Here is a 14,885-nt window from a genome sequence, read left to right on the forward strand (position 1 = left end):
GGGGGCAAACACTTTTTCACACAGGGCCATGTAGCTTTGGATTTTTTTCTTCCTCATTAATAAAACCCTTCATTTAAAAACTGCATTTTGTGTTTACTTGTGTTATCTTTGACTAATGTTTAAATTTGTTTGATGATCTGAAACATTTAAGTGCGGAAAACATGCAAAAAAGTAAGAAATCAGGAAGGGGGCAAACACTTTTTCACACCACTGTATCTAGTGGAAGGGATTGAAAGAGATACAACATTCTCGGCAGAGTACTTATTTTAACTGATTCAATATGAGATCCAAAATTAAGAAAAGGTATTGAATCCCATCTCTTTATGTCTTCCCTAATTTTGTTGTTCAGGGGGATAAAGTTGAGTGAAAACAATTTTGACAGGTCTGTAGGTATATTTGCCCCCAGATATCTCATGGATTCAGCTTCCCGTCTCAAGTTATACCTCTTCTTCACATTTTCTGAGGGACTGTAATTAAAAGTAAGAATTTGTGTTTTTGAAACATTCAACTTATATCCTGAAAAAGATCCGTATTGTTCCAAAAGTGAAAACAACTGTACAAGAGATTGTTCTGGGCTGGATAACTGTAACAATCATCGGCAAACAAGGAAATCTTTTGTTCTCCTCCTTTCATACATATTCCTTTAATGTCTTTATTCTGAATAATCCACTAACTAAGGGGCTCAATAAAAATCGCGAATAAGAGGGGGCTAATTGGACAGCCCTGCCTCGTTCCGCGTTCCAGTGAAAAGGGGTTTGAAACTACTCCATTAATTTTAATTCTTGCCCTTGGGTTATCATAAAGAGCCTGTGCTGTCTTAATAAAAGAATTGTGAAAACCAAATTCTTCCAAAACTCTAAACAGAAAAGACCAATTTACGCAATCAAAAGCTTTTTCTGCGTCTAACCCTACTAATACTGCTGACAGTGTACTGTCTGTTATATGACTTATTACATGCAAAGTCCGTCTAATGTTATCTTGGGTTTGTCTCTCACGCACAAAACCGGTTTGATCAAGGCTAATGATTTGTGGTAGCAGTCCCTCTATTCGCTTGGCAAGTATATGTGTAAAAATTTTATAGTCCTGATTTAATACGCTGACCGGTCTATAATTACTACATTCTGATTTATCCTTCCCTTCTTTTGGAATAAGTGAAATTACCGCTTCCCTCCAAGAGGGGGGTATCATGTTCCTCTTAAGGACCCAATTAAAGGTAGACTGCAACATAGGGATCAACGAAACCCCCATAACCCTGTACCACTCTGACGGAAACCCGTCTGGGCCTGGTGCCTTCCCTGATTTAAGATGGGCTATGGCTGCGGTAATTTCTTTCTCTGTTACTTCCTCTGCAAGTCGGTTACTCTGTTCAACCGTCAGTTTAGGAAGAAGAATCTTCTCAAAAAATTCTTCCATTTTTGTTTTGTCAACATGAGGTTGAGAGTATAGTTTCTGAAAATATATCTCAAAACTCTTTTGTATATCTTTCAATTTATGGTGTATTACATTAGTCATCGGGTTTTTAATTTTATGGATTGAATTCTCCGCTTGCTGCCTTTTCAGCCTATAAGCTAACAATTTGCTGGCTTTCCCTCCCCCTTCATAATATTTCTGTTTTGTAAATATTAACTTCTTTTGTATGTCTCTTGTATATATCTCATTTATTTCATTCTTTTTCTTCCTAAGTGCTTCTTTAATCTTCTCGTCATTTGCATCTTTGTGCTTTTGTTCTAGCTGTTTCAATTCTGCTTGCAGCTGATTTAATTCTTTTATCTTAGCTTTCTTTAAATGAGAAGTATATCCAATTATCTTACCTCTTAGCACAGCTTTACATGCGTCCCACAATATTGGAGGTGAAACCTCCCCATTGTCATTCTGTTCCAAAAACTCAGTAATATCACTATTAATTTGGTCCTTCATATGATTCAATATATGAATGTTTAATCTCCATAAGGTGTTTCTCTGATATTGTTCGAGATGTAGTTCTAAATAAAGAGGGCTATGATCTTAAAGGTCCATAATCCCTATGCTGCAGTCACCAACCCTGTGCAAATCTTTACTAAAGATTAAAAAATAATCAATCCTTGAATATACCAAATGTGGATTAGAAAAATATGTATAGTCTCTCTTCAAAGGATTTAACTCTCTCCAGACATCTATTAAACCAATATCTTCCATTGTCAAATTGATCATTTTATTCAATTGACTGGGCTGAGTAACATGTACTTTTGAAGAATCAAGTTTAGGGCTTAATCTAATATTGAAATCCCCCCCACAAATTAAGACACCTTGAGATTCTGCTATTATCAAATCAAATATTTGTCTAAAAAAACTCCAATCCGAATTAGGGGGAGCATAAATATTCAATAAAGTTATCAGTGATCCATTTAAATTCCCTCTCAAAAAATGTATCTCCCTTCTGTGTCCTTCTTTTCAAATATGGGCTCAAAATTAATCTTACTGGAAATTAATATTGCCACCCCCCTCCTATGGCCAGCTGCATATGATGATGAGAACTGATACTTAAAGCCCATTCTTTTTAATTTAGCATGCTCTGTATCAGAAAGATGTGTTTCTTGTAGAAAAGCCACCTCAACTTTGTCTCTTTTCAGTTTGGTCAAAATCTTGCTTCTCTTAATAGGATTGACTAGACCATTCACATTATAAGTTACTATTTTAACTGCTTGCATTTAGTGTCCAGTAAAGAGAAGAAGAAGAAAAAAAAAAGGCCCCTTCACATAACAACACAAATATTCACTGTTAGTTAGATTTATCACAGGTAACACCCCAAAGGCTGCAAAGAACAGCAGCAAAACACGCCCCTTAGTGGGGAATAACACACAAAAAACAATGACATCTGAAATAAAGACTTCCAATAGTGAGGTCTTCATCTCGACCCTAATTAAGCCCCGATGGCAAGAGGGCTTTGAGGGAGAGCCTCCCCCACCAGCCGGTGTGTGAGGGCCCTCAGTCCCTTGTAAAAGTTTGTGCACACTATTGATCATCCGGCTACATGGCAAAAAGAAAAACAAAGGCCCGACATTTACATTATATCCTTAGTTATGGCCTATAAAATGTTCTTATAATGTGCAATTCTTGTTCGCAGTCTGTCCTCCCTCTGCTGGGAGCTGGGTCCCTGGCGTCCCCTAATTACAACAGAAACTCACCCCTTTTTCCACCAAACCGTGATTTACAGTTCTCTGACAGTCACATCGGATCCGGGCGCCTAAAGGCCTGCAGCTTCTCTTTGTAGCTCCCGACTTTGTCCGTTCTCTCCCGGTTCCCCGGTCTCCTGCTCGTGCGCCACGTGAACCGCTGTATCTGCTCCAAAAGAGACTCCGGGTGTTTAATAACTGACACTGGGAACCCCCTCTTTGCCATGTCCCCGGTCGCCGCCTCCGCTGATCCGTACAGAACAGTCCCCTCTGGGTAAAAAACTCTTAACCGGGCCGGGAACGGAGTCTGAAATCTGATTTTCTTCTCCTTCAGCACCGACTTCGCATCGGCATATTCCATTCGTTTTTTCAACACATCAGGCGCATAGTCGTGGTCCAGATTAACCCTTTTTACGTGAAGTTGAAATCCGCGCTTCTGCCAGGCCAGTCTCAATATCTCCTCTTTCATCCTGTAGCTTGACAATTTGGCCACAATTGACCTTGGTGGAGCTCCCGATGGCAGCTTCGGCATCAAGGCGCGATGGGCTCTCTCCACCCGCGGCTCAAAGGAGTCCTGGAGCCCCAGACCCCTCCGGAGCAAGTGCTCCACGTATTCCACCATCGACGGAGAGTCCTCCTCGGCCCCCTCTTTTACTCCGTGGATTCTGATGTTCTCTCTCCTGGAGCGGCTCTCCAAATCTGTCAGCTTTTCATCCAGGTGAATCTGTAGCCTCAGCAGCCTAACCCTAACCCTAACCCTAACCGCTTCTTCCGTCACTTGTATCTGAGTTTCGGCGGTGTCGATCCTTTTTTCAGCCTCCTCGATTCTTGTGTTAGTTTTGTTTATATCCTCTCGAATCTCTTTCAGCTGCTGACTGCTATCTCTCCTAAACTCCCTCAGTTCTTTCAATATAAGACCCAGGCCCGCTTCTTCCACCAGCTACTCGTCGTTGTCCGATTGCGTGTCGTTGTCCTCCATTATGCTGCTAGCCGGGGGCTCCTGGCTAACTTCGTCTCGCTCAAGTAACACTGACTGCGTTGACTTTTTTGGCTTTAATTTAGGCATCGAGACCCACAATGCTAAGACGACCTGTAGGCTACTTAAAGTTTTAAAACTATTCGAGTTGTAGTGGGTAACTTTAACTCAAAATGTCAGGAGCCCGTTTTCTTACGCCGCCATCGCCTCGCTCGCCCAACCGGAAGTCCCCCACAAACTGTCATTTCTTCGGCAGTTTTTGACAGGTTTAAGGGTTGAGCACACACTCACTGATCATCATTAGAAAAGCTCAACATCACTCTGTTTATGCTCTCAAAAACTTTGATGCCACAAATAACTAATCTGAGACAACTAGGATTTGTACCCAGGTTCATTGGAAACTCTGACTTAACCATCTCACTGTTAAGAAGCAGAGAAAATGATTAAATTATAGCCTGAATTTTTCTTAATAAGCAACATGTTAGTCTGGGGGTTTAAACTCTTGTCCCCTCACAGAGTTGGTAATTAAAACTAAACTTTCATCTCTGTCAGAGAAAACTGATCCAAGTTCAGGCTGTTGACTTACAGCACAGCTACGCTCACAGATAACTGAGCCTCCTACCTGCCTGTCAAACTGCATCAACCCATAAACCTTCCTGAGTCCGGACTGAGTGGAATCCTGCAGGGATCAGCTGTGAAGTCCGGCGGTCGGTGACTGCTCGCTCCACTGCTGTTTATCGGCTAACAAGCGCAGCTAACTGCTTACAGCCACCGCTGCAACTAACAAACTCCACAAATCCATTCATCAGTTCCACCATCCACAGTCACAGACACACACTGCTGATTATTTACTGCTGAATTACAGCTCACAACTCGCACCAACGGCTGACGCTGCTCTGGTGTGTGTGTGTTTTTGCTGGCTAGGGAAACATCTTGGCGCAGACTATTTATTGGAGTTTACCAGCCTGTTGCTCACTAGTCTCGTCTTGTCATAGATTTAATCTTAGTTTTTATTATCAAGATCTAATTTTAACTTGTCATTGTCTTGTTTTTGTCACGAAAAAAGGTCACTGACAAAAAAAATTGTCATAGTTTTCGGCAACAAAATTAACACTAATGATAAGGGTAATTAATAGCGTTAATAATAAGTTACAGCCCTTTTTTTCTGACAAATGTTACCAATTGGCATTCAGCCTATGACTACCTTTTTAACAGCGCTTGTATCTGTGATTCGGTTTATTTTATTGCACAAATGCGAAAGTTACTTTTTCTGAACCCTGAATATGAACATTTGAATGTGTCATTTCTTATTTGTAGCCTAGACACAGATCTTAGTTAACATAATGACGCAGTCTATTTTACTAATTTTAATCATGCCACAATGTGACTGTATTACTAAATGAACAGTGAGTGTATTGTCCTCCTGTCATCCTCTCTCTGTGACTGGGTTGAGTCTAACATTATGAATCAACCTTGTCTTACCTTCTCTCTCTCTGTCTCTGTCTCTCAGGAGTGTGGGTGTGTGTTACTCAGAGGACTCTCTGCCCTCCACAGTGTCAGCATTGTGTCTGCTCCTCACTTTGTTGCTGGGCACCTGCGCCATGCTGGTCAAGGAGACGGGCATCACTGTGTTCGGAGTGTGTGTGCTCTACGACGCCCTGGTGCTGTGCCGCAAGCCCCTCATCTAGTAAGCACACAGTGTTTTTGTTTTGTGTATGTTTAGCTTGTTTTTTTCATATCCTGATTTATGAGGCGAGAGATGCTTGGCTTTTTATTTCAGGGTGTCCGCAGCGGGGTCTTAAAAAGTATTAAAAGTTGATAAATCAAATGTCGCTGTTGCTGCTGAGCAAGAAAAAAAAAAGTCCAAAAAAGTTAATAACTTACAAATTATGGCGAAAATGTAGTTTCTTGCAACCCTAGAATTAAAATAAAAATATTCACAAACGAAAAAACACTTCTGGTTGCTGATAAGTTGTGTTTAACTTTTGATTTAACACTAAAAATTAAAACCCTTGGCGCGCACTGCAGCGCAAGCAGACAGATGCGCGACTCAGAGCCAGCGCCGTCGTATAGGGGGGAAAGGTGATGACAATTCTAAGGGCCCACAGCCCACTAGGGCCCACACACAGCCTCCAGTAGCCTCTATGACTAAATTATTATGCATAGACTTAACTAATATATATTCATACTAATGAATCCGAACTAAAACAAAGCCACAAAGTCACACAATATTTTAATTTTAATAATTTCAATAACCCCCTTGGCCCCTTCTTAAAAAATGGTTTGGTCCACACCACGGTTCGCTCTTCCTCATGGGAATTAAGTGAGCGCGAGCAAACTCCAGCAGGGAGTGAGGGAGATCAAATAGGCTAGGTGATGGCCCCCAAAAAACACAAATCTGGACACCAGAAAAGACTTGAGAAGGAGGCCAGGAGTAGGAGCAGCAGAGCAGGGGCCCAGGACATCAAACAATTTTTCTCTAAGAATGGTGAGAGTAAAACTACCGAGGGCGGCTGAAACGATTAGCCTACTTGTTCATTCATTTATTGTCTGTAACCTTACCTTTGACGGGGCGCAGGCTGGAGCCTACGTTAGCTGTCTCATCGGGCCGGGCTAAACTCTGGACAAGTCGCCAGTTCATTAAAAAGTCGCCAGTTCATTATAGAGCAACGATTCCTAGTGTAGCTAGCTAACTGAACATTACTAATTTGGAGGCTACTACAGCGGACTGTGTGTTTCACACATATCACTGTCGGACAGTGCTCCACAGTATGCACCCACTCAGAGGCTGCATTGAATTGTATTATGACGCATTCAAGTTCTACTCAGTAATTATGAGCATCATGCGAAGGTCAATTACGTTATCATGATGTGTTCAAATGTGGTCTTGTAAAAATGTGTTATTGGTGGGACGTTTGAATAGCCTAAATACAAAAAAGTTAAATGTTCAAAGATTTGTTGTTGTTGTTTGTTTTCATATCAATATAAAATAAAAGACACCATAATAGCTGACAACAACAAAGTAAAAAGACCATTTAGAATTTTGGACAGTTTACAATGACTTTTGAATGGTTTAAAAATATTTTTTGCCTGGCAAAGTGAAGCTGTCTGCCTAGAGCTATGGTACTAAGAAGCCCATTTAGATTTTGTGTATTCCAAGACTAGGTTAGTTCTGCAACAGTTTTTCCATGAAACATAACATTTAATGTTTACAATATATATTGTAATATATAATGGAACAATAAACCTTTATGCTCTGCTGCTCCAGAATCAGCAGTGGCTGCTTCGTCTGAGTTTGACCCCGCAGCAGACCCTCACCCCCAGCAGTCCAATGAAATAGCCTTGCTAGACTTTCAATTGAAAGTCAGCTAAGCCGACAGTTGGACTTCAAAGACCTCATCAGTGACTTTGCCAACAAAAAGGCCCGGCGTTGGGCTTTCTGATCAGACTGACAGTGAACAAACAAGCCAATTTAAACCTAAATTGAGATTAGATGAGGCTTGTTTTTGTTTTTGATATTTATTTTACAACAACGTATTTCATGTGCTGTTTGTTTTACTTGCACATTTAAGTTAAATGCTACATATCTACCTTGGGCTCCACCTTGTGGACTATCTTGAGCCAGGACACTTTGTTTTTTTGCATATCAGTGCTTGATTGTTACAATAAAATACCCACTACCTATTTGTTGAGTGGTTAATTGAAAATGTATTTGCAATCAGAGGTGTAATAACGTGTTGCAAATCAGAGAAATGGGAATAAGACAACTAATAATACTCCGACTTGTTGAGGGGTTAATCGTAAAAAAGAAAACAAATTGGGTGTATTACACCAGGCACCGTCAAGAACACTGAAAAACAGAAAAATTAAGAAAAACATCATAATACACAGTTGTAAAAAAAAGTGGCAATGAATGGGGTAGAGGGGCCCACACCGATATTCTTTCAGGGGGCCCAGAATTCCTAGCAACTGCCCTGCTCAGAGCAGCATGTGTCACTGACACCAGACTCAGAGCGCAGCAGACTGGTGGAAAATGTCACCATCAGCATATTATTTTACATCAACAAAATCTATTTTATCATTATTTTGAGTCACATTGATGAAAGAATTTAGTCGTCTGTGTTCAAGCAGGATAATAGGTCTCCATTCATTGCACGTCAGGCTTTCTATTTCCTTGTCGGAGATGTTTTCTTTTTTAATAACCAACCAAAAACAATCAATCAATTAAAAACACAAACTGGAACTGGATCATGAAATCTTATATGCCTAACAGACATTGCATCTTGTTCTTTGAGTTTACATAAGGGGAAAAAAACAACAAGGCCGAATATTCGATTTTTTTTTTTTCCACAATCGAATCCCGTGCCATCGAACGAAGCTTCAAATTTTTTTGGGTCAGCCCTAAATCCCACATGCAAGGGGCTAGCCATAAGGTTGTTGTTTTCAGCAAGTTGTCCATGAATAGCTGATGTTGAGTTGTAGAGCTGTGTTACTTGTTATGACCTAAGGTGTATTTTAATAAACCTGCCTTTGGTTTAATTTATTCTTTCAAGCTTTATTCCTTTTCATCTTATCTGAGTTCTGTTGTATGTTTGTGCTCCATCGATTTAATTGCAAACTACAACTGTTTAGTAAGTTAAAGATGCGGTGCTGCTAACGACAGCTTGAAGTGGCGATGTGGTCTTAAGGTTTTTTTGGAAGGTCTTAAAAAAGTCTTAAAAAGGTATTGAAATTAACCTCAGGATTCCTGCATATACCCTGTATTTACATAACTTGTTTACACCAAAGCTGCCCACTCCCACCATAGACAATTAGTTTTGGAGACAGAAAGTGTGTTTTTTTTTCTTAAACTGTGTGCACAAATTGCTGGAATAAGGAGGACTCTGTTCGATTTTTTTATTATATACGTGGGTATTTGTGTACTTTTATCCATGTGGAAACCAGCTTTATGCTTTTGATACTAGAACATTAGTTCTCCACCTAATTGGACTCATTGGAGTTTTGGCTTTAGGTTTAGTTCAGTCACATTGAGATGATGATTAGGAGTATCAGGGCCCTGACATACCACATGCATATTCGTCTAATTTTGGCAGCAATTTTGTATTAAGTAGTAGTCTTTAGACAAAAATGGTTATTAGTTTTTATTTTTCATAGTGTTAGTCTAGTTTTCGTTGACAACAACAAAAAAAATGTTTGGGTCGATGACATCATATTATTCCACTTTTAGACATTACTTTTAGTCAAAAATATTTTTCTTTGTTTAAATTAATTCACTTAGGCTAATACAGGTATCAGAAAGTGGAATCAAGGTGACAGGTTGGATCAAGTGTTAAAATCTCAATTAGACAAATTTTTTTTTGTGTAAGTGCAAATCATTTCTCCAAGAAGCTTTATGAGCACAGATTTACTGATTATCATTTGAAAAGTTCAAAATCTCTCAATTTCTCATCTCAAAAAAATTGAGACCACAAAACCTAATTTAATACAACTAGTCACTTTAAACTCTGACAAATATGCTGAAAAGTTAATAAACAATGTCCTAATCTTTTACTCTTATGAAAACAGAGACTTGTTTGCTACATTAGCTAACTAGCTAACCATGTAGCTTCTTAATACCTTTTCAGCTGAATGGAAACTAATGTATGTGCATGTATTCTAAACAAACAGTTTTGTTAAGGACTCGCAGCTTGGTACGGCCTCCAGCAAACAATTCCCAATATTTTGTGTTGACTTGCTCTATACACGGGAATAACTCGCGTCACATGCGTCTGAAATCGCTGAATTAATGAATAAACTTCTGCCAGTACATCCTCTGTGTCATACATACACGGAGGATCTCAATGCTGATTGGCTATTGCGGCATGAAGTGGTCGCTGAAGTTCATATTTTTCAACTCTCACGAATAATCGTATGATGCAAAATTGTGCTAATAGCTTCATTCCCACCATTTAATTTTCGTATTTCACGTCATTCTTGTTGTGTCCATCAGGTCTATTGCGCTGCCTGGCAGGAAATTGTATCAAATTGTGTCTTTACATTGACTTTACATGTAATTCACTCACGTGAGTTGTCTCGTGAGCAGCACAGCATTAACTTGGCTTTATTACTCCTTGTTGCTTGTTAGCTTGCAGACTTTGTGTCTGCTGCAGACACTTACCTGTCTAGTCACTTCTACCAATTAGAGCTCTGTTCTGTGTCTGCTTTGAGCAGACTACATGTGGTGATGTGATCAGAGGGTCTTTTCTGCTGTAAGCATGCAGAGAAGTGAGGAGAAGTGGAGGAGGGGCAGGCAGGTCCTCCAGCAGCAGTGGCCCTCCTTGCTGGTAGTCCCTAGAGAAAGAGAAAGGGAGAGCGGGAAGTTGCTTTTTTTGTTGACCTAGTGACATCACAGGGTCACATGCCACAAGGACCAATGGTGACTGAAGAATGGCTCCATAGGTAGGGTCTCAACTGGGTAGGTTCTTGACTGTGGGAAACAGCGTTCTACAGCTTTTGTCTTTAGGATAAACTGGTCCTCAGCAGTCATTTTAAGTAGGCAGAGGTTACAAGCAATGTTAGTGTTAACAAATGAACCAATCAGCTGTGGAGTCAAGTGTTCCCAACATAGCAGTCTGTTAGAAGAATTGTAATACCCCCTTCAGATGTTTATTTTGCAAAGGGAAAAAATTAGAAAGTATTCCGATAAGGCAGGTAAAAGGGACAGAGGACAACTCATTTTCAAGCACTGAGTACTATACATTGCATAGAATGTTACAATATCATGGATGTTTACCTCGTCTGTAGTTACGAAGGCTGGGTATCATTTAAAAAAGTATGATACCAGTAGTAATACCAGTACCCTTGAAGTGATACCAATACTAGAGGCACACACAAATACTGTCATATACCAAATATCTCTGTGAAATTCCAGGAAGATATGAAAAATTAGATACTGCCTGGTTCCCTTACTTAGACGTCTGTCCGTCCTGGAAGAGGGATCCCTCCTCAGTTGCTCTTCCTGAGGTTTCTACCGTTTTTTTCCCTGTTAAAGGGGTTTTTTGGGGAGTTTTTCCTTATCCGCTGCGAGGGTCATAAGGACAGAGGGATGTCGTATGCTGTAAAGTCCTGTGAGGCAAATTGTGATTTGTGATATTGGGCTTTATAAATAAAATTGAATTGAAAATTGATTACGTAGATTGTCGGACATGGAGGTCAAACTGAAAGTGAGGCACTTGGAATGTCACTAATGATCCCAGATTGGGGCAGAGAGAGAGAGAGAGGGAGAGAGAGAGAGAGAGAGAGAGAGAGAGAGAGAGAGAGAGAGAGAGGTAAGCCTGTGTAATAGCAGTGGTAGTGGTGTAAAGCTCACAGAAGGCTGCTGCACTGCGATAATGCCAGCTAACATGTGTGGAGGGATACAGATGTCTTTCTGCAGGATTATGATCTCTATGTGTGTGTGTGTGTGTGTGTGTGTGTGTGTGTTTGTGTGTCTCTTTCTCTCTCTCTCTCTCTGTGACTCAGAGCTGAAGTAAACAAACCGTGTTGACAGTGCTCCTGCCTCAGCTAAAAGTATGAGAGCAGTCAGGTGGGGAATGCCTTACTGTTGCGGCCTTTTGCTGCTTAGATTGTCTTTAGACCCTGGTTTGAATCAGCTGCTAGTTGGTCTGCTTCCTGAGAGACAACACTCACACGCAGTGCAAAGCATCAGCATCTTTGTAAAGACAGGTCGGACATTTTAGACGGCACACACAAACATTTTCATTATTTAGATACTACAGAGCAGTTTCATTAGTCTTGAAGAGGGTTTAAGCACTTGTTTTAATTAATGTGCACACAGACATACATGCATGCACAAGAGGAGGCTTTGCATAATTGAGAAAAAAAATCTGTATTTGAGAATTACCATAAAACTTTAATTAAAGCTGAGCTCCAATGAAACAGTCCCTTTTAGCAGCCAGGTGTGGTGACACGTTTTGACAGATAAATGCAAGTCTAAATAAAATGCTGGGTCTGGTCGCCATGACACTGTGAAGCAGTTCATTTGTGTAGAAGATTCTCGGATGTATAAAACCACTTAAAGCCCACCAGGTCATCAGCAACCTGCTTGAGCTAGTTCTCAGCTGATAAGATTCAGTGTTGGGAACGTTACTTTAAAAAAGTAATCAGTTATAGTTACTCTTTACTTTCCCCAAAAAGTAACTGAGTTAGTAACTGAGTTACTGCACTATAAAAGTAACTAATTACCTGGAAAAGTTACTATAGTGTTACTTTTTTTTAAAATGCTCAAATATGTCAAATTGCTTGGACCCCCCCCCCCCCCCTTAATGGAAGAAAGAAAGAATGAATGAATGAAAGAAGCTGCATATAACAGGCCATTTTACTTTCACTGACAGTGCTGGTATGCTGAAAAAGATCTGAATGATGAGTACATATTTCACACAGAATCTGAATCTGCACACTGCCTTTGAATCGTCCCCCTCTTGAAGTCGAATCTTTTAATCCTCTCTCTTTCTACAAATCTTTATTGTATTCTTTCCATATTTTGTACTGAGGTTCAGTGTAATAACACTTGTGCCTGCTAGGTAGTGTCTTGGAGCTATGTTGGAGAGTGTTGACACATGTAACAGGGTGTGTAATGTGAAGCTTGAAGTACAGCAGCCGTCTGAAAAACACACCTGAAGTCTCCTGACTCTTTTTGGCATTATAAAACCTTCTACTTGGTGTCAGAAAGCGGCGAACCTACTGTGAGTAAAAAGTAGGTACAGGGCAGTGTTAGTTAGGGAAGAAAGTGTCTGAAATAGTCCGGTTGAAACGGGCATTGTTTACCTGGCTGGCGCGGTGGCTAAGCTAAAGCTACGGAGCTAACCGTGACCAGCTGAGGCGCATGGTGGCCCGGGGAGAGACGGGGAGAGGTGATGGGTCAAATATTCTCTATAGCACCTCGCGGTAACTTCACTTTTGAGGAGCCCAGCTCATGGCCGCAATGGATAAGACGTTCGAGAGGTACAGACTAGTGTCAGGGCTAAGTGGAAAAGCAGAAGATTACCAAATCAACTCCCTCCTTTACGTAATGGGCAACAAGAGCGACGACATTCTCAGCACACTGCCACTGACGGACCAACAAAAGGCAGTCTATGAGGACGTGAGAAAAGCCTTTGAGGAATATTTTGTTGGTAAGCACAACGTGATCTATGAACGTGCCAAGTTCAATAGGACTGACGTGCTGACGTATTGCGGTAAGCGAGTTGTGTCATTTCCGGTGTTTCTGTGACAGCGTCTCTGTACTGCTNGTGGAAAGATGTGAAATCTGCTGCCAGTATGCACAGACAAAGACAGAGCCTTTAATAACCACCCCCCCTACCAGCATGGCCATGGCAAAAAGTCGCAGCTGATATCTTTCAGTGGAGGAATGGCCATTATATTGTGGTGGTAGACTACTACTCACGATATATCGAAATGGCAAACCTCCCAACTCTGTCAACATCTACAACTGTGGAGCGACTGAAAGTAATTTTTGCAAGATTTGGAGTACCTGAAACATTGGTGACTGACAACGGCCCACAGTTTGCTTCAACAGACTTTGCTGATTTTGCCAAAGACTATGGATTCAGTCACATGACCAGCAGCCCTCGCTACCCCCAGAGCACTGGGGAAGTGGAGAGAGCTGTCCGCACAAACAGCTGCTCAACAAAAGCCCAGACCCTCAGAAAGCCCTCTTAGCCTACAGATCTACACCACTGGCTCATGGGCTGAGTCCAGCAACTGCTAATGGGGAGGAGGATAAGATCAACATTTCCAATCACTCCACAAGCATTGAAACCAGCCTGGCCAAACCTCAGGGCTTTCAGGGAAAAAGACAATGAAATGAAAGAGAAACAGAGAAAGTCATTCAACTTGACACATAAGACAAAAGACCTACCAACTCTGGTTCCAGGACAGAGACTGTGGGTTAGAACAGCACAGACCACAGCTACTGTCCAGGGACCTGCTTCAACACCAAGATCTTATAACGTGGAAACAGACCAAGGGAGCTTAAGAAGAAACTGGGCTCACCTGACGGTGCTCCCTGAGACAGGTCCACCCATCTCTGATGGGACAGTGACTGACCCAAGACAGGAAGACTCAGGTGAAACAGTGACCAGGTCAGGAAGGGTTTCCCGTCCTCCAGATAGGCTGGACTTGTGAATAAACATTCTAGTTACCCAGGGAGTTTGCCCTGGCCTGAGAAAAAAATGTTATCTGACAGTTTGTTGTTCCTAACAGAGTGTGATACCTTGTGTTCTAATGTCACTCAGACAAGTTATTTATACCTGATTAAGAGGGGCATGATTATTATTTTGGAATTATTTTAGTTAGGTACCGTTTAATCTCTCAAGACAGATTCTGCAATTTACATTGTAGAATCTGTCAGCAGCCCTTTGTGAAAGACGACTAGAGAGGGGGGCAGGGCGGGGCTTTGAGTTTGAACGATGCTGCGCTTTAGCCAATCACAATGGAGGGGGTGTGGCCGAGACGTCCCCAGGAAATGTGTACCTACAGAAACAGCAAGCTCCACATCCATAGCGACCGCTCCACCCAAAACGCTGTCTCGTCAACGTGAATTGTTTTTTTTTTTTTTTCAGCGGATGTCTTAGTTACAACATGGTTGAGCTAACTGGAGTAGTTTCATGTCATATCCGACAACGGGAGGCTTTTAACAGATGACGTCCTGATGTTAGCTTTGCTAACTGTCCCTGTCAGCTGCAGCCACTGATGCTTTCTAGACATCGTGATTTCCC

The 14,885-nt window shown here is 41.2% G+C and overlaps 1 protein-coding gene across 2 annotated transcripts in view; it reads left to right on the forward strand.

Moving 5' to 3' along the window:
* Window positions 1-14,885, forward strand: part of tmtc1 (transmembrane O-mannosyltransferase targeting cadherins 1) — a 343,046-nt gene that overhangs the window by 99,031 nt on the left and 229,130 nt on the right. For both annotated transcript variants that reach the window (XM_050036058.1, XM_050036057.1), the window contains exon 4: window positions 5,639-5,815. In XM_050036058.1, the coding sequence (XP_049892015.1) occupies window positions 5,639-5,815 (177 nt within the window). The remainder of the gene's footprint in view (window positions 1-5,638; window positions 5,816-14,885) is intronic.

The sequence above is a fragment of the Epinephelus moara genome, chromosome 23 (assembly GCF_006386435.1).
Source record: "Epinephelus moara isolate mb chromosome 23, YSFRI_EMoa_1.0, whole genome shotgun sequence".
Classification (NCBI taxonomy): Eukaryota; Metazoa; Chordata; class Actinopteri; order Perciformes; family Serranidae; genus Epinephelus; species Epinephelus moara.